Source organism: Leptonychotes weddellii, chromosome 13 (assembly GCF_054177405.1).
Source record: "Leptonychotes weddellii isolate Sample4059 chromosome 13, ASM5417740v2, whole genome shotgun sequence".
Taxonomy (NCBI): domain Eukaryota; kingdom Metazoa; phylum Chordata; class Mammalia; order Carnivora; family Phocidae; genus Leptonychotes; species Leptonychotes weddellii.
Window position 1 is genome coordinate 72,578,176 of NC_138381.1, and position 22,928 is coordinate 72,601,103.

The 22,928-nt window shown below is 51.0% G+C and overlaps 1 protein-coding gene across 2 annotated transcripts in view; it reads right to left on the minus strand.

Annotated features, from left to right (window-relative positions):
* TPCN1 (two pore segment channel 1) overlaps nucleotides 1-22,928 on the minus strand; it is a 58,905-nt gene that overhangs the window by 24,590 nt on the left and 11,387 nt on the right. For both annotated transcript variants that reach the window (XM_081802161.1, XM_081802160.1), the window contains exon 3: nucleotides 5,554-5,669. In XM_081802161.1, coding sequence (XP_081658287.1) covers nucleotides 5,554-5,669 — 116 coding nt within the window. The remainder of the gene's footprint in view (nucleotides 1-5,553; nucleotides 5,670-22,928) is intronic.

The following is a 22,928-nucleotide window of genomic DNA, read 5'->3' on the forward strand; positions in this document are numbered from 1 at the left end:
TGGGAGATCGAAAGTATTATCTCTGGGGCGCCTGGGTGGCTCAGTCAGTTAAGCGTCTGCCTTTGGCTCAGGTCATGATCCCAGGGTCTTGGGATCGAGTCCTGTATTGGGCTCCGTGCTCCGCTGGAAGCCTGCTTCTCCCTCTCCCTCTGCCTGCCGCTCTCCCTGCTTGTGCTCTCTCTCTCTCTCAAATAAATAAATAAAATCTTCAAAAAAAAAAAGTATTATCTTCACCAAACTGCACCCCTGTCAAGTCTGCTGATGGGGCTCCTTCCTAAAAACCACCTGGAAGAATCAAAGAATAAATAGTCCCAAGAGAACGAACAGAGGCGACACAGGTGAGCCCCTCAGCGGCCAAACTGCCCTTCTCAGAAGTGTCCGTGGAACGTAAGGAGCTGGGGGTCTGGGGTGAGCAAACCCGGCTGAGTCCTGGCTTCCCCGCTCCTCCCTGGAGAACGCTCAGAAAGTTCCTTCCCCTTCTTCAACCACCAAGGGCTAACACATGTACTTAGTCATAAGGCTCCCGCAAGACACTTAGGACGGTGTCTGGGGTACAGCAGACTTCCTGCAGATGTTACCTGTGATTATGATTATAAACGATACTAACATTGAGAAGAAAAGGAGCCTGAGAGTACCTTTAATATATATGTATGTATGTTCCACTTCTTACTTTCTTGACAATTTCACCTCATTTCCTAAGCCCTGCACAATGACAGGCCTTGCCCTGACTCCTATGCCCCAACAGTAATGGGACAGGGACTGACCCTGGCTGAGTGCCCACCAGACCAGGCACCGTGCTCAGCCCCTTACCTGAGCCCTAGACCCTCCTTTACTCCTGACCACGGCCCTCTCTGGTAGGTGCTTTTATTATCCCATTTGACAGATGAGAAAATCGAGGTACAGAAGCTCCAGTAGCACCTGAGCTTATGGAGCTGGGCAGTCTGGGTCCCATGCCCTGGCTCTGTGATTAGTCTCCTGCTGCTGATGCGGAGACTAAATGACAGAGCCCCGGGAGCAGTCCACTTGTGACTACAAGAGATGACATTCTAGGGCCACTCTCCCTGTTAGGGTCAGCCTTCTGGTGGTGGTGGCTGCGGGGGGGCGAGGGGGGGCGGGGATCTTCACTGCCTCCCTGGAATTGGTAAGCACAGGGAAGAGGGTCACCCACCTCATCTGCTCCGTCACATCTGCACTCCATCCAGCAGCCAACTCGGAGTGGAAACTCACTTGGTAATGCTCTGCATGCATCGCCTTGCTTTAGCGCTTCGGAACTGGGAACAATGCTGCCCCCCCGCCTCCCCCACCCCAACCTGGCCTGGAGACATCTGCTCATCACCCCTGGGGGTGCTGCTGGCAACTAGCGTGCAAATCCCGGGGTGCCACACAACACCCTAAAATGCACAGAAGATGCCCCCACCACAAAGAGTTATCCGGCCCCAAATGTCAGCAGTGCTGAGCTGAGAGCACCTGGCTCATTCACTTCCAGCACAGACACTCAGCATAGACTCTTCCCGCTGGCTTCATTTCCTGGAGGGGAAAGTGGTGGAGCCAGAATGGACACCCAGGTCTCCTGACCCAGAGCCCTCTGGAAGCATTCCAGCTGTCCTGGAATGAGGTCAGACCTTCAACTCTTCCAGCTATTCGGCTCTTCTGGGATGAAGGCCACCCTCCCCATGCTCACAACCCTTATTCCAGGGAGGTGAGACTAACCCGCACCACAGCGATTCCGGCCAAAGCCGCAGGCTGCAGGAAGGAGGGCTCTGGGCCCAGAGGGGCCCACTGTGCTATGGAAAGCACTCTGGCCTGGCAAGGGACATTGTCAACTCTCACCCAGCACGATGCCTGGTACACACAGTAGGTGTTTAATGGATGTTTGGTAGGATGAACTACTCCTGCCAGAGATCACTTCCCCAGGCCCCAGCTTGCCCGGGGACTGCCCAGTAGCCGCGGGGCGGCGAGCTCTGACCTCAGCTGTGGTTTGCAGGGTAGCTTTGAGCGAGTCACTTCCCTGAAGCCAGACACATCACTACCCTCATTACCAAAAAATAAAGACAAACCACAGACTCGACAGGGGCAGACCAGACAAAGGGAACAAACATCCTGGCAGTCAAACGGCAGGCACACTTGGCAAGCCTCGCTCACGGTCCTGTGATCTGTGCAGGGCTGTGGTTTGTACCAGCACCACCGTGGCTGGGGGGACACGCAGGGGGGCCTGGGAAGCTTCGGGCTTGGATTACTAGAAAATGCAATTCTCGGGTAATGTCTTCCAGTAAATAGCCAGGAATGAAGGTCTAGCTAGCGGAAACCACTGACAGGGGGACTCGGGTTTTACCTCTAGGATGAGGAAATGCCAGGCGAGACAGAAGATAAGGTCTCTAGCACCAAGGATAGAGTGAAATATTACTCATGGCACTGGATTCTGATCCAAACTCCAAGAACACTGGCCTTGTTTCCTCGCTGACGATCATGAACTAGATTAGGAGAAATAAGAAGACAGGCCAGTTGTCTATGACTTCTGGCTTCGCTCTCTGCTCCCTGGGGCAGAAATTCCACCCAGGAAACGAGTACTGTCTCAGAGGCACGAGGACTGTGGAGCAGAGCAGAGCACACGACTCCCGAGGATGAGCGAGTCAACAGGTAAAATTGGGGAAGAGCGGAAACCACAGGCACCAGGTACCCTTCAAGCGGCAAGGGGCCAATTACCCAAGCACACCAACTACCTGGTTCAGGGGCCGTGCTGCAGCTCAGCCGCAGAGCAGGAGAAAGAAGACTATCTGACACCAGAAACAGCCAGCCACAGCTACTATTCTGAGGCATCCAGGTTCTGCTTTTATTTTTATTATTTTTAAAAAACGATGCATTGTTGGTAAGATAATTCAAATAACACACAGGACTATAAGGCAATAAAAATTCTGTCAGCCAAAGATAATCACCTTTAATATTTAGATGAATAACTTTCCAGATGTAAGTGGGGAATCTGTGCGCACGTGCGCGCGCACACACAGATATATGTTGCTATATATGTGTATGAACCTAAGTGTGTGTGTGTGTATAAATGTTATACAAAAATTATCACACTACACCTGCAGTTCTGTAGCCTCTTTTTCCACAACCACATGGCCCATTTTCGAATGGATACATGTGGTCACATATAGAAATGAAGCAACAGTGTACAGAAGAAAGAGCATCATTTTTTTTTTTTTAAAGGTTTTATTTATTTGACAGAGAGAAAGACAGCGAGAGAGGGAACACAAGCAGGGGGAGCGGAAGAGGGAGAAGCAGGCTTCCCGCGGAGCAGGGAGCCTGATGTGGGGCTCGATCCCAGGACTCTGGGATCATGACCTGAGCCGAAGGCAGACGCTTAACGACTGAGCCACCCAGGCGCCCGAAAGAGCATCATTTGGAGATGAGCTGGACATGGTTTAAATCCACGCTTTGTAACTTACTAGCTGGGTGGCCTTGGACTCCTTTAGCTCCCCTGAGTGTCAGTTGCTAGTCTGTAAATGGGAGACAATCAAGCCACCTTGGGGGGAGGGGGGTTGTTAGAATGCGGCCCACTTAAAAAATAGGTATTTTTGGGCGCCTGGGTGGCTCGGTTGGTTGAGCGACTGCCTTCGGCTCAGGTCATGATCCCGGAGTCCTGGGATCGAGTCCCACATCAGGCTCCTGGCTCGGCGGGGAGCCTGCTTCTCCCTCTGACCCTATCCCCTCTCATGCTGTTTCTCTCTCTCTCTCTCTCTCAAATAAATAAATAAATAAAATCTTTAAAAAAAAAAAATAGGTATTTTTATTACTAATGTTCTCAGCCGCTTAAGGAGAGAAGAGATTACCAGATTTCTGAAGTCCCCCAGGCCATCCTACCTCTGTGTTTTGACCCATCCCGTGCTCTTCTCCAGCATCTAGTGAACCTTGGAGAAGGTGACGGTGCGCGGGGATCCCTGGGGGATCAACAGGCATGCCTGAGCTCGCCAAAATGTCCCTGAAACATTTCTATTGCTTTAACCTGGATCGGAATGCACCTGCTGAGAGGTACAACTCCTGTGACGCTGCATAAAACATGAGATGCATAGAGGCGCCTGGGTGGCTCAGTCGGTTAAGCATCTGCCTTCGGCTCAGGTCATGATCCCAGGGTCCTGGGATTGAGCCCCGCATCGGGCTCCCTGCTCAGCGGGGAGCCTGCTTCTCCCTCTGCCTCTGCCTCTGCCTGCAGCTCTCTCTGCTTGTGCTCTCTCTCTGACAAATAAATAAATAAAACACTAAAAAAAAAAAAAAATGAGAAGCATAAAGACAACTGAACGACTACCGAATACCCAAATGCAATGAAATCTTTCAAAAGAAGTAACAAAACACATACTTGCAATGTGAGAGTTGCTTCAAAGAGAAAAGACTAGGGAAAATTATGATTCGAATGAATTTCAGAAAGATTCCATTTCCTCACCTAGACTCTTACTCCGTGCACACAAGAAACAGAAATCTTACAGTGACAAGAAGGGCAAGATTAAAATGGCGATGCCACAGATGGGGAGACAGGCAGTTAAGGAGGCAATATCCCCTTTGGAGAACACTTGGTAACTGTACATCAAGGGCCCTAAAAATGTTGATTCCTCCCATCTGGTAATTCCACTTCCTAGAGGCTTGCCTAATAAAACAATCCTGGATATTAAAGAGAGAAAGAGAAATAGCTCTTTGCATAGATGGTCCTCGGATTATAATTTATAATAGGGAAATGCATGATATATAATAAGGGAAGCATAAAAAGGGAAAATATTCAGCCTTATCAGGATAGTTTAAGTAAATTAGGATACATTTACCAGATATAATTATAAAGTCATCAAAATCTGTTTATAGGAGTTATAATAAACTAAGAAAAAGCTTCTGCTACACACTATGGGAAAGAAAAGACTGTACAACTGTAGATACCACGTGACTTTAAAATTACAAAACACATAAAACCTATGTATTATTCTTCAGTAATGTTGACAGTGACTTAGGTGAATGTTTTTTTCCAGAGCCCCTTTGTGCCTAAACTTACCGCAATGAGCACGTATTACTTCTAATATTTTAGAAAGTATTTTTTTTTTGAAAGAGAAAAAAACAACAACAAAAAACAACCACGTACCAAGCAAGAAACAGCAAACATGAAAGCAAGAGCAAATTAACAGGGAAGGAATAAAGGTGTCTAAGTTCCCATACTGGGCTGACAAACCCCTGCTATAGTGTAACGTATTTAGAGAAACTCCCCCTCAAGAACTGGATGCCAGTGTGCCCCTGAGAAGGGGGACCAGGGCAGGGAAGGCCAAGTGGATAGACTCAGGGAGACTCGGGGGCAGGCAGGGCCACATCCCGGGGGGTCACAAGAAAGCCCACGCACATCGCCCTCCCCATCTGGGCACGATCGTGCTGGCTCTCCCCATCTTACAGATGAGAAGCTCACACATGGAGCAGGGACAGGAACCGGAGCCAGAACTGAACTTCTGGGGATGTAACAGAGCCCTGGCTATGCGACTTGGCCAACAGGCACCGGAAACAGAGATCCCGATCGGAGATACTCACCTGGAGGTAGATTGCTGCCTCTTGATAATTGATCTCCCAGTTGTGACCGGTGGGACTCTCACCCCCTGAGCTTAGACTGGGGGTCCGGGAGTCATGGATGGCATAGCTGCCTCCATCTGCATAGGAAGAAGAGAGAGATTCACTTACAACCCTGGCTCAAGAGGATAAAGACACCATTCACCAGAAGAAAAGGCTCGTATGCTCACACATATATCCCATTATCTACAAGTCAATGCTCGATCCCGTGGAATAATAGCAAGGATTAGCGTGGCTAATTAAAACTGCTTTTCATTCTCTCGTTAAATGAAAAAAGCAAGTGCAAAAGAACACATATAATATGCTATTGTTTCTGTAAAAAAAAAAAAGGGAGGGAATAAGAAAACATACAGATATCTATCTTTACAAAAAGAAACAAAAAGGATAAATTTACTTAGAAGGGGTGTGGGGAGCAGCACAGAAGTGTTACTCAAAGGGAGTGATCTTTTTGAACATTTTTTTAAAAAGATTTATTTATTTATCATAGAGAGAGAGAGAGCGAGTGAGCGAGCAGGAAGGGCTGAGGGAGAGGGAGAGAGAGAGAATCTCAAGCAGACTCTGCACTGAGCATGGAGCCTGCTGACGCGGGATCAGATCATGACCTGAGCCAAAATAAAAAGTCGGGACACTTAACCGACTGAGCCACTCAGGTGCCCCTTTTTTGTAGACTTTTGACTTTTGGAAGCATGTTAATATTCTACTCGGTTAAAACATAAAAATAATTGGATTTGTTCCCTGGTGCAGGGTCATCTGTATTTTTTTTTCCCTGCTGACGCCCATGCCTCTTTACTTCCATAACACTGAGCCCATCTGCCTTTGGAGAACATCCTCTCCCTACTCTCCACCCATTCTTTGTCTCTGACTGACTCCACCCCTGGCTCCACGGCAGGTGCAATTAAAGCACCTCACTTCCCTGGACAGGGACTGATCCAGGGGGTGCTGTCCCAAGCCTAGCCAATCAGGGCTGAACTTGGACTTTCCCTGGACCACTGGGGACAGAGGGGCTCTTTCCCTGTTGCTGTGGGTCGCTGCCTCCACCCCACCATGTGAGGGAAGCCTGCCTGGGAAGGAAGCCAACGGGGAACAAAAGAATCACAGAGATAACATTAGTTTCACCCTGGGATTGAGGGATGCCTGATAGCCACCTCCTAGCATTTCCAAAATCTGAGCCTATAAAGGTCCTTTTATACTTAAGCCTGTCTGAACTGGGTTTGTCACAACCCTCGAGTGTGTCTACTGATACATGGTAAGCAAAGGCACCGAGAAATGACTTTCAACTTGTTAATTTATTGGGAAGTTTTATCATCATCTAGGATGAGAATCTGGTTGCCCACAATTCACACTCAAACTGATCCACCCCCCAAAAAAATAAAGAATGAAATATGTTTGGATAAGGAGATATGCAGAGGTGGCAGGAAGCAGATGTGTAAAGCTCACCAAATAGACAGGAAAGGGGAGAAAACTGGCAGGGGTCCTATGGCTGCAGGGTCATACCTGGTCCTTCTAAGCTTGAACTGCCAGCCAAGGGCAGTCGGGTCCTGCAAAGCTCTTCTCCACTTCTAAAAACAACTTTATGTAGATATATTTGACACACAGTAAAATGCAAAATCCGACATATTCTGATACATGCACACACTTGTGAAACCATCACTATAATCAAGATCACACATCCATCACCCCTTCATGCCCACCCCTGCCCATCCATGCCCCAGTAACAACTGATCTGTGCTCTGTCACCATTAGATGGATCTGCATCTCAGAATTTTACACAGATAAAATCACGGAGTACGTATGCCTTTTTGGTTTGGCTTCTCTCCCTCAGGGTAACTACTTTGAAATTCATCCATGTTGTATGGTGTGTTGGTAGCTCATTCTGGTGTTTTGGCTGAGTAGTATTCTATGGTATGGATGTACCTCGGTTCATCCAATCACCTGTTGGTAGACACTGAGATTGCTTCCAGTTTGGGGTTGTTTCAAATGAAGCTGTTATGAACATGCATGCACAGGGCTTTGCATGGACACAGGCTTTCAATTCTTTTGCGTAAATACCTAGCGGTGAAATAGCTAGATCGTATGTTTAACTTTTTAAGAAACTGCCAGACCGTTTTCCAAATGACTTGCAGTGCAGGGGTGTCCCCATTCCTCCACACCCTCACCCATACCTCACATGCTCAGTCTTCTTAATCTTGACCGTTCTAATACTTCTAATATGCATTAGGACTAATAATCTTGAGCGTCTTTCCATAGGCCTATTTGCCATTTGCTTGTTTTAGTTGAAGCATCTTCAAATCTTTTGTTTCTTTTTTGGGTTATTTTCTTATTTTTGAATTTTGAGATTGTGTGTGTATATATATATATAATATATACACACACATACACGTATACATGTATCCTCTAAATATACACAAGTCTTTATCTATTATTAATATATTTACTCCAGCTTTTGATTATTTCTTTTTTTAATTTAATTTTATTATGTTATGTTAGTCACCATACATCATTAGTTTTTGATGTAGTGTTCCATGATTCATTGTTTTCATATAACACCCAGTGCTCCATGCAGTACGTGCCCTCCTTAATACCCATCACCAGGCTAACCAATCCCCCCACCCCCCTCCCCTCTAGAACCCTCAGTTTGTTTCTCGGAGTCCACAGTCTCTCTGATTATTTCTCCTGATTAGTGAGTAGTGTAGCTTTTTCTATTCTTTTACTTTTAATCTCTTAGTGTCTTTATATTTAAACTGTGTTTCTTGGAGGCAGCATATGGTTTGATCTTGCTTCCCCCACCCAGTCTGAAAATCTCTGCCTTTTAACTGGAGTATTTAGATTATTCATATTTAATGTAACTATAGATAGAGTTAAGATTTAAATATATTGTCTTGCTCTTTTTTTATAGTTGTCCCATCTGTTCTTTGTTCCCTTTTCTGTCTTCTTTTGGATCACTGAATATTTATTTATTTATTTATTTATTTTTTAAAGATTTTATTTATTTGAGAGAGAGAGACACAGCAAGAGAGGGAACACAAGCAGGGGGAGTGGGAGAGGGAGAAGCAGACTCCCCACTGAGCAGGGAGCCCAACGCAGGGCTCGATCCCAGGACCCCGGGACCATGACCTGAGCCGGAGGCAGACACTCAACGACTGAGCCACCCAGGCGCCCCTAAATATATTGTCTTGCTATTTTTTTATAGTTGTCCCATCTGTTCTTTGTTCCCTTTTTCTGCCTTCTTTTGGATCACTGAATATTTATTATGATTCCATTTTATCTCCTTTGTTGGCTTAGCTACAGTGCTTTCTTCTGTTATTTAGAAGTTGCTTTAGGGTTTACAGTACACATTTTTAATTTACCACAGTCTATTTTCAAGTGATATTGTGTCACTTCATGCATAGGATAAGAACCTTTTCCTTATAACAGTACACTTCCCTCTCTCCGCTCCCAACCTTCAGGCTTCTGGAAACACAGGGATTTCCAGTTCACAGATCTACTCCGGATTGAGCTTCATCTCCATTGCTAGGATATGTAACTAGGAGAATCTTTCTGGAAGGGACTGCACCAATGGAAGCACATAAGAAAAATAAGGAGTTAACACCACTTGTGAGCTCTGTGCTTTGTGCTCCATGTTGATGTAATCCTTACAATCCCAAACAGTATGTACTATCATAAATGCTACTGCATGAGGAGATTAAGCAATTCACCCAAGGTCACACAGCTCTAAGGGGCCAAGCCGGGATTTGACCCCAGGCAGCCTGGTTCCAGAACAGATGCATTTAACCACTATGCCCTACGACCACCCTCTAAGAGAGAGGAGTCTGGGAAGAAGGACATCTGACAATAGTTTTTAACCAGTGGTAATAAACATTTATTGAGGCTTACCGCATGCCAAAACTTATGCTGTGGCAGATTGTATTTTCCAAATCCAGCCACAGCATGATCTTTCATCCTACGTGCTCTTCTAGAACCTTGCTACTTCCCCACAAACGGGTGGGGCCTGTGTCTCCCTCTTGAAACCAGGTGAGACTTTGTGCCTATCTTGACCAATGCAGGATGGAGGACATAATGCTAATGACTTCTGAGGCTAGGTCATAAGTACGTCCCCACCTTTTTCTACTGGGACCCTTGGTCTTGGAACCTAGCCACCATGTTGTGTGGCGGAGAGGCCCGGGGAGAAAAAGCAAGGCCTCCTGTCCACAGCCCAGCTGAGCCCCCAGCCCACAGCCTGCAACTTGCCAGTCAGGTGAATGAGCCATCTCAAAACCAAATCCTCTAGCCCCAGACAAGTGTCCAAACTGACACCACGTGGCGCAGAGATAAGCCCCTCCATCAGACCCTGCCCAAACTGCAGGCTCTTGCACAAAATATCTCAAGGCAATATCTGCTATCTTCAGGCACTATGTTTTAGGATGCTCTGCTGTAGAGCGATAGATAACACATATCTAAGTGCTTTATACCCACTGACCTACATAATGCTCCTGACAATCCTGCAGAAAGGCCAGGTACCTTCCTGAGGCCAAGCCGCGAGCGGGAAGCAGGGCTGGAAGACCGAACTGGGTGATTAGTTCCTCATCAGCAGGCTACGTGCCCCTTCCGTTTCTTCTTGAGAAATGGAAGCCTCGAAAGGGTGTCAGGGTAGTGCCAAAAAGAGGAAATATACAGCAGCAGTTCCATCCCTCAATGAAGTTACAAACAGGAGGTGGCGCATCTGGCTGCAGCTCGCCCTTGACCGTTCTGGTCCTTCTCTACCGGAGGTTTTCCCAACTCCGCTCCCAGTGTCCATTTCTGGAAGAACTAAGCCCTGGGCGCGGACCGGAGAAGGTCAAACTGCCTTCCTGGATGTGCTGGTGTGGACCAGGGAAGCAGGAGCCGAAATGTGCCTCCCCAGTAGGCGAAGCCGCCGGCAGGCAGCTGGACGGTGCTGTGCCCTCGCGTGCCTGCGCCCGCCGTCCACGACCTTCACACGCCATGGCAGTTCTAGGTGAAAGAAATCACGGGGCCGGTGTGGGGTGGGCGGCGATGAGCCGGCACAGATGGCAGTGGACATTAGTGCCACTTGCCCAGCCGGTACTAGACGCTGGCATCTGTGTGAGCCCCTGCCTCAGAGCGCCTCTGTGCGAACCTTCCCAGCCCTTCCTCCCTCTCGGGGCTCTCGGCAGATGGATCCAACTTCCTCCTCCCACGCAGGAGCTCTCTCAGCCCTCCCAGTTTCTCCCCTCTGGCCTTCATCACTTCCACCACACACCACTGTGCCCAGGGGGGCTACGGCATATCCCCGCGCGGGCCGCTCCTCGCCACCCGAGCACCTCACTCACGCTCACACCAGTGGGTTTTTATCTGGGAGCAGGTGCCCCGTGGCATCTTCCCCTCAAAGCCCCAAACAACAGCTCCTTCCCATTTCTGAAATCCACAGGGACCACTGGGATGGGGAGAAGGACCAGGCTTCCAGGCTTTGATGGAAAGCTTTGACATTGCCTTGCTCTCCACCATCATGGCCAGTGAGTCACCAGCTCTGGCAGGATCTCCTCTCTCAAACCCATCTCCACTCCCCACCTTCGCTGGCCTCCTGCCTTTCCCCTACAAGACAGCAACAGCCCCCAGACTGGCTCTTGCTGCCCCGGGCCTTTCCCGGCCACCTGACCCCAGGCATCTTGGTGGAGGATGAGGTCGGCAAAGCATCAATTGAGTCATGCTCTGCTGCTTAAAATCTCGAATGGCTTGCCCTCAGGAAAAACTCAGACTTCTTCACCCTGCAAGGAGCTGATACGCATCCGGGCAAGCAAGGGTCTTTGGAATCACATTCCTTCCCAAGCTCTAACAGACGGGTAGCTCGTCAGCCTGGCGCTTACGGGCGGGGCTCCAGAGGGCAGCTGGTTACTATGGAGTGCTGAGGACACGGGGGGCCCCAAGTGACAGCGAGCACCACAGAGATAAAACATGTGCTCCAAGGCCACAGATCACACAGGGCTGGCTGGCTGATGTGTGAGAGCAGAGGTGTTGCAGGGCTGCAAAGGGCAGAACGAGGACCCCAGAGGGGATGTAACAGGGAGGGCCTTTCCACCAAGCAGAGCTGACCAACAATGCCCTGGGCAGCGGGGGCTTTAGCTGTCATGTCTGCTTTGCTAAAGTAAGTTAGCAAATGCTAGGCCCCATTACAGCAGGGCACATAGTTGTTATTTCATTCTAAATATGATCTGTAAGTTGAAATAATTCTTCATAAAATTATTTTAAACCAACAATTGCCTTGTTCAAGCACTCATTTGTTTGGTGGGCATCCCCGGGGCAGCGGGGACTGGAGGTACCTGGAGAGCCCCGGCCCTGCAGGGGTACCTGTCCGCTGAGGCAGCAAGTGCCCCATCACCAGGGGGCCTCAAGAAGAGGTTCTACAGCCATCCATGGGGATGTTTCAACACAAAGGAGGTTCACTCAGCAAGTAGGGAGTTGGACCAGCTGCCCTTGCAATTCCCAGCATCTGTGTATTTACAGGTACGTAGAGACTCCGAAGGGATAGGCAGGTAGGAGCAGATGGCCTTAAAGACAACTCAAAACTCATGAGCTTCCCGTGGGGCAGGGCCCAGCCGCCTAGACCTTGCTAGTCATCAAGAGCCTTCCACAAACACTGCCTGGATGCACGGATAGGGTAAGGGCGTCTCTTAGCACACTCTTCCCTCTCCCTCCCCTGATTAACCGCAGCCCCACAGACCTACAGAGCCCAGAGCTCAGCAACTCAGCCTCTGACTAAATAAGGGACCTTCGCACTTACACCCCATATCCCCTGTGCCAGGCACTCTCCCACACACTCCATATACACATGAACTTCATCCTCCCAACTGACCATGATTGTCCCCATTTTGCGGACGAGGCAACAGCAGCGCAGAGCCATGTGTGAACTTGCCCCAGGTCTCACACGTTTAGAAAGTGAACGAGGTCTGTGTTCGGAAGCACCATGCTAAACCGCAGAGGAGGGTTACCCCGTGTGCTTGGCAGGTGGGGAGCTGGGGTGTGAACAGTGTATGGGAGTCAGGAGGCTCAGCCCCTCATATGCCCTTCATTCACTACACTGAATGATGCCCAGAATCTGGCTGCACCCGGCCGGTAAGATCCCATGACTTACCCGTTCAAGCCCCCTGCCGTGGCCCGAGCCACCTCTCCCCCGGGGAAGCACAGGCCTTCTGCCAACTGGGCTCCCGGCTCCCGCCCTGCCTGTGTCTAGTGTGTCTAGTCTCTAGGCCAGTCAGAAAAGTCCTTTGTTGTGTGTGTGTTTTAAGTAAACTTTGTAGTTCAGTATAACAATAATCCTTTAAAAACCTAAGCCAGATGATACCACTCCTCTGCCCCAAATAGACTGCAGCCTCCAATTCCCGAGAAAACTCTATAGAGTCCTTCCCTGGATTAAAATGGCGTATGAGACTGAGATGTCTCGCCCCACCCACCCTCTTGCTCCAGACACGCTGGCCTCCTTATTGTCCTGGGACAGGCCTGGAAGGTTCTGCCTAAGGACCTCTGCACTTCCTGTTCCCTCCGCCCTCCCCGGATTTCTCACATCTTTGGAAGTCACTGGCACACCCTGTCCTCCTCATGCTGCCTTGTGCTTCCCCCTGGGGTTGCATCACCACCTGGAAGGGCATTTATTTACTTGTTGGCCTATTTAGTGCCTGTTTCCCTGCTTGAAATGTCAGCTCTGTGAGGCCAGGGACTTTGGTCTTGTTGTGGAGTCCCCAGGGCCCAGAACAGTGTTGGGCATGATGGACGGACGAATGCTCCACAAACATCTGCACTGAAGTGAAATGAAGCTCTTCCCCGAAGATTCCAGAAGCAAACTCCCGGGCCAGTGACGGGAGGGCAAGGCCCAGGAAGTATGCACAGAGCCTGGCGGGTAACCCCCTCGGGACTGCAGAGGGAGTGCCAGAGGGTGTTAAGGGGCAGTGACTTGATCTCTGTTTTCTTAAGATCATTCTTTTAAGGATTTGCTGGAGAGGCACTATTTCGTATAAGAGTAATTCAGGGCAGAACCTTAAAAAGAAAAGGAAAAATGTGATTGGCAGAGCCAAGAGGAAAGAATGGAGGAGTCTCCCCTCCAGGGCGGACTTTGTTCTAACCATTCAACCTGATGCTTGCTCAGAACACAGAACTTGGCTTGCTTGGCAAAGCCCCATAGCTTGTTTGTGGCTCTTATATGTGGGGAGGGCTGAAAGGCCCTGGGGAGGGGGGCAGGAGCGATGGGCAGGCTGCAGGGCTTTTCAGGAAAGCCCTGGGAGATTTCACAGAGCCCCCTTCACACCTGGCCCCAGCGGCTGGGCGGCACATTTAGGGATTATACAAAGGGCGCAGATGGAAGGCAAGGAGCCCCTGGCTTGCCCTGTTCCTTTTATAGGCAGCCCTCACGCAGAGGGGGCAGCCCTGCAGCCAAGTCCAGAAGCACTTTCAGTGCCCCGCAGATTGGGGGTGGGGGTGCTGGGGCACCACGTGGGTCCTAATTCCCTGCCCCTGAACACTGCTTCCCACTTCCTAGGCTGGAAAAGTGGCCACAGAGGTGATGGAAATGCTCCAAATCCCAAGTGCTTTATTGCTGCAGTATAAGGCATGTTCAAAGGCTCAGCAGCTCCCGAAAGGGGCAGGACAATTACAGCCCATAAAGGAGAGGAAGGCAGGGGTGCAGGAGGCAGGTCAGGCGCCAGAGGGTCGAGGGGGCAGCCGAGCCCTAGGACACAGCCGGTGGGGTGCCTAGGGGCACAAGGCCCTGCCTGCCGGGGAACAGATCCCCGTGGGCTTCCTTAGAAAAGACTTCCTCAAAGCAGGATGTGAGAGGCGGTGTGGAGACTCCTAGTTCCCCTGACTGGTCACTACTGGGCATGAAGAACCAGGGGATAACGTGTCCCCACGTCCTGGTTACGGCGCACGCATCATACCCACTGGGTCTGCTCTGGATCGTCTGTTTGGGGAGCCTGAGACCCTGGGGGCTGCGAGCAGCTACCTATCCTGCTGCCTGCCCACCGACTCCTGCCCACCCTGGCCATATCTGCACTTCCTGGGAGAAATACCAGCCTCCAGGTCTCCAGGTGAATGACAGGTGCTCGCATGGGTGCTCCCTGCACAGGGAGAGTCCTGGACAACAAAGCAGACAGGAGGGCTGTCACCACAGCACCCCAGGTCCGGCCCAACTGGGGATTACTAGATACCTCATGAGGATCAACACATGCAACCTCAGACTTTGGCACTGTCCTCACCCGGAGCACAGTGAGCTCTTCCAGGTGAGCTGGAAAGGCAAGGTCAAGGCATACTGCAAGGGCCCAGCTGGTGGAGACGGGATGGCCTCACCACAGGGCCGTCGGGGAGCTGGCCCTCCACTACCTCCTCCAGAAAGACAATGGCCACCGGCCCTGGCCTCTGCATGTCCGCGTTCCTGGGAGGTGGCTGGCCTGGGAGCAGGAGGGAAGAAGGGAAAAAGACACACAGCAGGTGCAGGAGGGTAGAAGGAGCAGGCTTCCAGGCTCTCCCAGCAAGTCAGCTTCCCCACTGGCTCTCGCTCGAAGGAATTTTAAAAGAGGTTTTAAAAGGGTCGGAGAAAGCTGACCAGGAACACTCTTGGCAACCAGGAAGATCCCATTCTGTGCCTCCGGGGAAAGTTCCCAAAGAGAAACGTTTTGTTCTGTGCCTCTGCTGCCCTTTTCTGTGAAAACCAGGCTGCGGCTGCTGCGGCCTCTTCGGCCAGCAGACCTTATCACTAAAGATTTATGCAACACCTACTCCTTCACTACCCTCCCTGAATCCTGGCAACCAGCCCAGGGAGGTGAGCATAAAATCACCAGCAGGAGGCGGGGAAGGAGCTGAAAGAAAAAGCTGACCAGGCAGGCATTAGAATACAAAACAACAGTAACAAAAAACTGACTCCAAGTAGGAGAAAAGTTCCCATTCAGAGGACAGGCCGCCAAACCAGGATGACCTGTTTGCACAGATGGTAACGCTTCCTCGCTGATGTAACAGGGCCCAGACGCTCCCTGCAAAACAGCTGGCTGCTTTGCATGCAGCCTCTGAAATGGCCCTGCGGGGAATCCAAGGTTTCCGTTCGCTGGCGCACAGCGTGCAGCCGCATCCTGGCGGTGCTGGGTAAATAGAAACAGTTTCCATATGCCTCCATAAAGCGGCACCAGGGAGGAGCGGGAAAGAACGGGCAAGAGGGGAGGGCTTCTGTGATCCAACTCCCATCCGGCAAGGGCAGGGTCTGCGTGGGCCGGGGAAGCCACTGAGACCTCCCTCTGGGGCCCAGGACCAGAGGTTGTTGTGGGTAAAAGGCCTATGAGCTCCTGGATGGGGAAGAAGGCCAGACTGTGACTGCAGCTGGGCAGGTTTACGCCGAGATCTCTACTCCCATTCCACCCTTGCTGCTTTTCCTTCTCCTCCTATTTTATGTGCACGACCTCGCCTATTCTCAAATACACACACACACACACACACACACACACACACACACCCTGCACATCTTCTTCAAGGCTCACTCCCTACTGGGCCCCTCCCCGCCCCCGGATCACCGTCGGAATCCCCAGAGCCTCAGTTTCTCCACCCACTAACTGGGACTGGGGCCAGCTGTGCTCCGGATGGCACAGAAACAAATGTGAATACCCACAAAGCACCCGGAGCCCTCCGGAAACCAGTGCCCACCAGAATGACAACGAGCTATCGCCCAACCATTCGCCAGTTGTCGCTGAGAGCCCCACTCCATGGGAAAAAAATACTCCAAGAGCAGAGGAAAATAAACCAGAGTGACACTGATGAGTTTTCCGGGCACCGCTTCTGCTGCTGGCTGGCTCTTCAAAGGCCCCCAGATAAAAATCGGGCAAAAGACACTCTGCCGCAAGAAAGCAGAGTGCACATTTCCTCCTGCTCGGGCCTTCTCTGTCTGATGACTAGTTGCAAGATGGCGTGGGAGGTAGACCCATGTTATCAGTGCATGCTAGGAAAGACTGCAAACACGGACAGAGCCCCGGGCAGATATACTGACCTCCAGAAAGGCGAGGACTGGCGCAGAGCCAACCTAGCTGAATCGTTGGCCTCAAGCCCCAAACCCGTCCTGCCAAAGGCTCAGGCCAGAGGAGGAAAGGAAAAACAAAAGGCTCAACTAGGCCAGTATTATGGGTCAAGCACTGTTCTAGAAGGAGGAGCCTTGGTTTGGAAGTAGCCAGGATAATGCCCTGTGCCACCCTCAACTTCATTTCCGGCCGGCTGACAGAGACCGATGTGGCCAAATCCAGAGGGATTCTCTGTAGATACAGGAGGTCTGCCAAGGAAGGGCCTTGAACTGGCAGGGAAATGGCTAGAAGGTTGAGAGCAGTGGCTGTGAACAGAGGCTCTTGGGAGGGGCTGGGGACACGAGTGCCTCTTCGTAATTTAGGGCAGTGATTACTGCCCCAAGTGCCCACCCCCAACTGGCTACTCAGGGCACTTGCTCCCTGAGGTTGCAAACATGACCTTGACAGCCACTCGGTAGGCTTCATAAATCATGCAGTAATCTGGGGGAGAACAAGGGAGGGTGGAATTTTACAAGGCTGGCCTTCCTGATACAAACAAATATGGTTTAATTTAAAGACATTTATTCAGCACCTACTGTGTACCAGGCATTGTGCCAAGTGTTGGATTTGAAAAAGTCAAACCATGTACTTTGTCCTCATGGGGCTCACCATCAGGAGGCAAGAGAAGGAATGTGATTCTGGTGCGTTAAGTGACTTCTTAGTTACAACAGCCTAGAAAAGGGTATGAGAACTGCCCTCCATGGGGACTCGTGGCGGGGATTCAGGGGTGATGTCTGCGCCACTTCTGAAGGATGAAGGATGAAGATGGTTCACAAGGTGGGTTGGGGGGAGGGTGAAAGGAACATTCCAGAAACAGGGAAGGTCACGCATAAAGCTCAGGGAAGCTGGAGAGTTCAGTGATCCTGAAGCTGACCCAGGCAAAGACACGGCAGGAGGAGTGGACCGGCTGAAGGAGACAGAGCCGGAGCCACTGGGTTCCAAAGGAAAGTAACCTGAGCAGGTGTGCCAATCGGAAGCACGTGACGAGGTGGCCGGTCTTGGTGAACCTTGCAACCCCATCTACAGACGCTGTGCGCAGCAAAACGACAAGTTCGCTCTCCTAGGAAAGCATCGTGAGCGCACCGCGTGTAAGGCAGGTGCCTCACTGGGAGCCACCAAGCTCACCTCCACTGCCCACACGTCCTCACCACCCCGCGCTGGCCACTGCTGTGCGCCCCAGCACCTCCACCTCCTGCCAGGGCACAGAGGGAGCAAGGGGTTGCCGGATGCCCACAGGCAGGATGGGATCTCTCCTTCCTTCATGCGTGATATTCAAGACTCGGCTTGCAATTCTGCTCCCTGCTCCTGAGTCACTGAGTTTATGGAAACAAGGGGCTTTCACTGGTACTGACCACTCATCACCAAGTATTTACTGAGCACCTACCATGTACAAAGTGCTCCGGGTGCCTTGAAAAGACATTTGTAAGGTCTGCGCACCCGTCAAAAGCCCCCCTCACTGCTTCTCTCTCTCTCTCTCTCTCACACACACACACACACACACACACACACGGCTGCAAGCCCCACTCTGTTTACCCAATGAGAAGGGCAGCACCTGTGCGAACATCTGTCCCGCGTTCACTTGGAAGCATTGGAAATGCTAACTGTGAACCACGCGGGGACAGGGAAGGGAGCTATGGAAGAGAGCACCGGGAGAAGAGGCATCTTGCACCGCACGCGGGCACGTCCAGAGCCCCTGCAAGAGGTCAGCAGACAAGCGGCGTTCAGAGGACGAGTCTGGCTGGGAGACTCACTCTCCAGGACGCCTGATGTGTCAGCTGATGCGTCAGCACAGATCGGAGCCCGCACCGGCCCCTGCCTGGGAGTACCTGCGGGGCTGGCTCGACCCGGCTTTCACAAACACTGGCCACACTGCAGCATCTGGATCTTCCGTGGCTGCTGGCAGCCCTGCTCGGAAGAGCAGCGACAAAGAGTGAGGTGGCCAGAGGCCCGGGGCCCTTGGGGAAGTGATCGTGGTCAGAAGCCGACATCCTGCAGAGAGCTGGAGGGCTGAGGCATGCCACTTGTCCAGAGACCTGCGCTCATCTGGCCCCTGCCGCTCCCAGAGCAGCCACTGGGGGCCCGAGGGCCTGCACAGTCAGTGGCCAGGCACTGCCCTCGGCCTCCTCTTCCTTTTTCCTCAGTTTCCCTTCCTGTTGAGTGAGGCAGGCCGCCCAAAAGAGGCATCACGGGTAAAGAAAAATACAATGGAAACCAAGAAGCCAACCTAACGAGTGGTTAGGTTGAGAGTCAGAGCTGCCTGAATTAAACTCTCCCTGTAGTGCACCCAGGATGGTGGTCAAGGGAGTGAACGTATCATTCTTCCATTTACCATTTAAGAAAATGCCAAAACCAGCTAACAATTCCTTAAGAGGAAGTCAGGGAAATAAGAGGAAGAGCACATTCAAGCCCTCCATCCAGAGTCCTTAAATTGCCTACTCAGGGCTCAGGAAGGGGCAACATCACTACTTTGTTGAAAATGAAACCCTGATACTTTATTATTACTTATTGTTTCCACTTACTGAGTTGGTCCTAGGCGATGTTATATGGAATTTCCCACTTAATCTTTATGTCAACCCTGAATGGAGGTATTCTTATCCCCATTGTACAGATGAAGAAACCAAGGCTCAGCTCCTCACCCGAGCTTGCACAGCTACCAGCCGGTGACGCCAAAATTTCAACCCCGTCCTTCGCTGTAGACGGAGAGTCTCTGAAGAAACAGGAGAATGTTGTAGAGTACCAGCAGACAACATCGCCCACCCAACACACACACATTTCTAATGACCTGAGAACTCTCCCAAGCCACCCCTATCTCCAGACTTGTGAGTCTCTAGGCATGCTGGGCCGGCGTCTGATCTCCACATCCGAAAACAGCACAAAATAACCTGCAACACGACCACACAGGCCAACGGGCCTAGAGGCCGAGTGGGCTCTGGTATTGAACAAATGTGGGCCCTATCGAGGCAACCAGACCGGCCCCGGGGTGTGCTGTAAAAACTGCGATTGCAGACGACAAGGCCAGCCAGCCAAGTGTGAACAGCCGAGCCCGCAAGAAGAGGGCACCCTCGGGAGTCACAGAGAGGAGACATCATGTTTGTCGACGACCACCCACAAGTGAGAGCCAACACATCCGGCAGCTTGGAGGGGCTCCAAGCCATTAGCCAGCACTGAGCACCACCGCTCTGCCCGAGCTGATTTTCAGCAAGAGCTAAAGGAATAAAAAAAATAAAAAATAAAAATAAATATAAATACTGAATCCAACAAAACGAGAGATTATAGCAAGAGAAAAAAGGCAGCCTAGAAATGGCAGGGTGGCGGGGTGAGGGGTGGGAAGGTGGGAGCCAAGCACCCCAGGCTGCCACAGCAATTATGAGACACGTGTGGGCTCGTGGAGAAGTGCAAAGCACTAGAACCATCCAAAAAGTCAGCTCTTCCCAGGCGCAGCAGGGGCCAGGCCCAGCCCTGACTATTTCTGACCCATCACATGTGTATGAGTCTCCTTGTCACCCCAGATGGCTCCAGGAGCTGGCTACACTGTGACCCACAGAGTCACCTGGGGCCTTGGATGTTCTGTGAACCTGGTGAGTCACTCCCAGATATGTTACTTCACATCTATTTACGAAGCACTCAGGCTATGAGTAGAAAAGACACAGTCTCTGCCCTTGCAAAACTTGTACTACCAGAAAGAGGCACATTCGTGCCCCACATCAGCACCCAAAACAACAGCACCCAGCCAGACGTTACCCCGAGGGGGGCACTACGCCCTCCTGTCTTGTCCAACCTGGCCGCCTCAAATGGGCATCACAGAGACACTGAAAGACATCCACAAACAGGTTAAACCCTGATTGAAAGGAACTTGGTTTATAAAACCCAACTCGACACTGGATGAACTCAGGGGTATTAATCATACTATGAAGATGATTTGCCAAACTCAGCCTTCTTGCCCATATTTTAAATTATCTACCTCACCAAAATTCCATTTTCTTACAACCTTTAGGAATCCATCATGGCGCAAAGCAAACCTCAATTCAGTCCGTAAGACATTAATCAAATCTACCACATGCAGGTGCTGGGGAGGGAAAGGGCCTCTGTGCCTGGAGAGCAGAGGAGGCACAGACAGCATAGAGAATGGGAGGTTGTGGACGGGCAGCCACTACCCTAACTAGTTAGGGAGGCCTGGGGAAGGCTCGGTGGAAGAACAGGACAAAGGTCTTCAGCTGGAGAAAGTTGGAGTGGGGATGGATCAGAAGTGAGAGACAGCAGCCCATGGGGACACTGGTACTGAAAAGTGGTTTAAATGAGGTTATCTGAGCGGTGCCATGTTTTAAGACTTCTGATTATCAGTTCTGAGTTCTGGGGTGGAGTAAGAGAAGGGAGGCCGGTCAGCCCAGAGTGTAACTGAGAAGAAATTTCTCATGGCCTGGAAAGTGCTGGGACCCCTGCCAGGGGCTTGGAGCCAGGCAGGGAAAGTGGTCAGAGCACTTGGTTTCCAAGGGCTTCATCTTACACTTGATCCGAGAACTTGGTTTAACCTTCACCATGGGAGCGGGTGGAAGTTTACGGTTTCCTTGTCTACACTCTGAGGTTAGTGAAACTTTCAAGGCTGCTCAAGTCTGGGCAGAGAAGTGCTCCTGCCGGGCAAGGCCTGAGAGCAGAGGTGACAGGGGTGTGGGATTAGGGCTCACAGCCACACACCTGCCTGCCCGAGCGCCCACCATCAGTGACAGAACGAATGGGCTCCAGTCTGCTTCACTCTCCACACCTCAACCTGCACACCTGCAAAATGGGGATGCACACCATTAGTGCACAAGGCCTGCTAGGGTCAACCGGCTAGAAACATTACTGCACACATCTTTTCCTTCTGCAATCCAGTGTCACAGTGCTTGGTGCCCCTAACAAGAGAGTAAGGAGACTGGCTCGGGGGAAGACAGACTTTAAGGCAGCATAAAGGACACTGATTTGCAGCTACTGGATTCACTGTCAGGCCTGGGAGTGGGAGAGGAACCCACAGCGCACTCACGGGAGATATTTGCGAGTGTCGATCCATAAGCAGGCTGAAGCCACTGTGCCTTCACCTAGCAGAGTCCCCAGACATAATCGAGGCTTTCATGGAAATACAAAGCCCCTAAATCATGCCTTCCAAAATAAAAATAAAAAGACACTACAGCTGCAATATTATGCTCTGTGCTTGCTTTTATAGCTAAAATACATACATATATATATGTATTTTTTAAATTTGCAATCCAAATACCCCAGTTGTATTCGCTTCCTCAGTACATGAAGGGTGGCTACAAGGACAGAATCCAACCCTCCTTTTCCCCACGGAGGGGAAATGCGACACATGAAGTCTTTATCGTTTAGGACGACAGACAAAGTTAGATCTAGCTTCCCGGCTGAGCCGACTGAGAACTTCCTGAGCAACCCTTGATTACAATGGATTGCTCAGGGAGCTGTATCACTGCACTGGAACAAAGCAGAAACTTATCTGCCGGATACAGTCGGAGGCCATGCTTTTTTAAATCAGGAGAGTAGGCCCTTTCTGATCCTAAGGGCTTGGTGCGGCGGGACTAGGAAAGGCACAGTGGGCCAGGGCACAGCGGAATAGACTCATCCCAACCTCGCTCTTCTTTCCCTGACTCCTCTCCCCTTGTCGGCCGCAGCTCCTGATGTGTCTAGGAGGCACGCATCTATGCTCCAAGCCAGGTACTGTGTGAGTACTCCTCAGTTCTGTATTGTCCAGGTGTTTCCTGAGGGCTCAGCATTGAGGCAGGTGCAGTGTGGAGCTCTGAGGCTGTGCACATGACCCGGCCCTGGGGAAGGCCAGAGCCTGGTGGGGAAAGAGAGAAAAACGCCAAATCTGGTTCCTGCTGCTATAGAACACCCTAGGAGTTTTCTCTCCACCCACCTCCCAATCTTCAGGGAGAAAAGTAATTCCTATTCAGGGCTCCCCCACCTCAGGGTTTCTAAGGGAGAGCATCACGGTGGCTGGGGAAGGCAGCCAGAGTTGGCAAGAGGTCAGAGGGGAGATGCTTTGTCATCACATCACTTTCTGGCCCAAACAAGACGTGGAAGTTCCCATGCCCTACTCGACCAAGTTCAAACTCCTGCTATTGGCATTTTAGGCTCTCCAGAAAATAGGTCTGCCTGCTCTGTCCCTACTCATGGCTCACATCCACCAAGGGTTCCATCTGGTGTAAACCAGGCACGGTACGGATGGTCTGAGGTATGCCACCTTGTTTGACCCACGGCAGTAAACGGCAGAGCGGATTCAGACTCAGCTGGTTT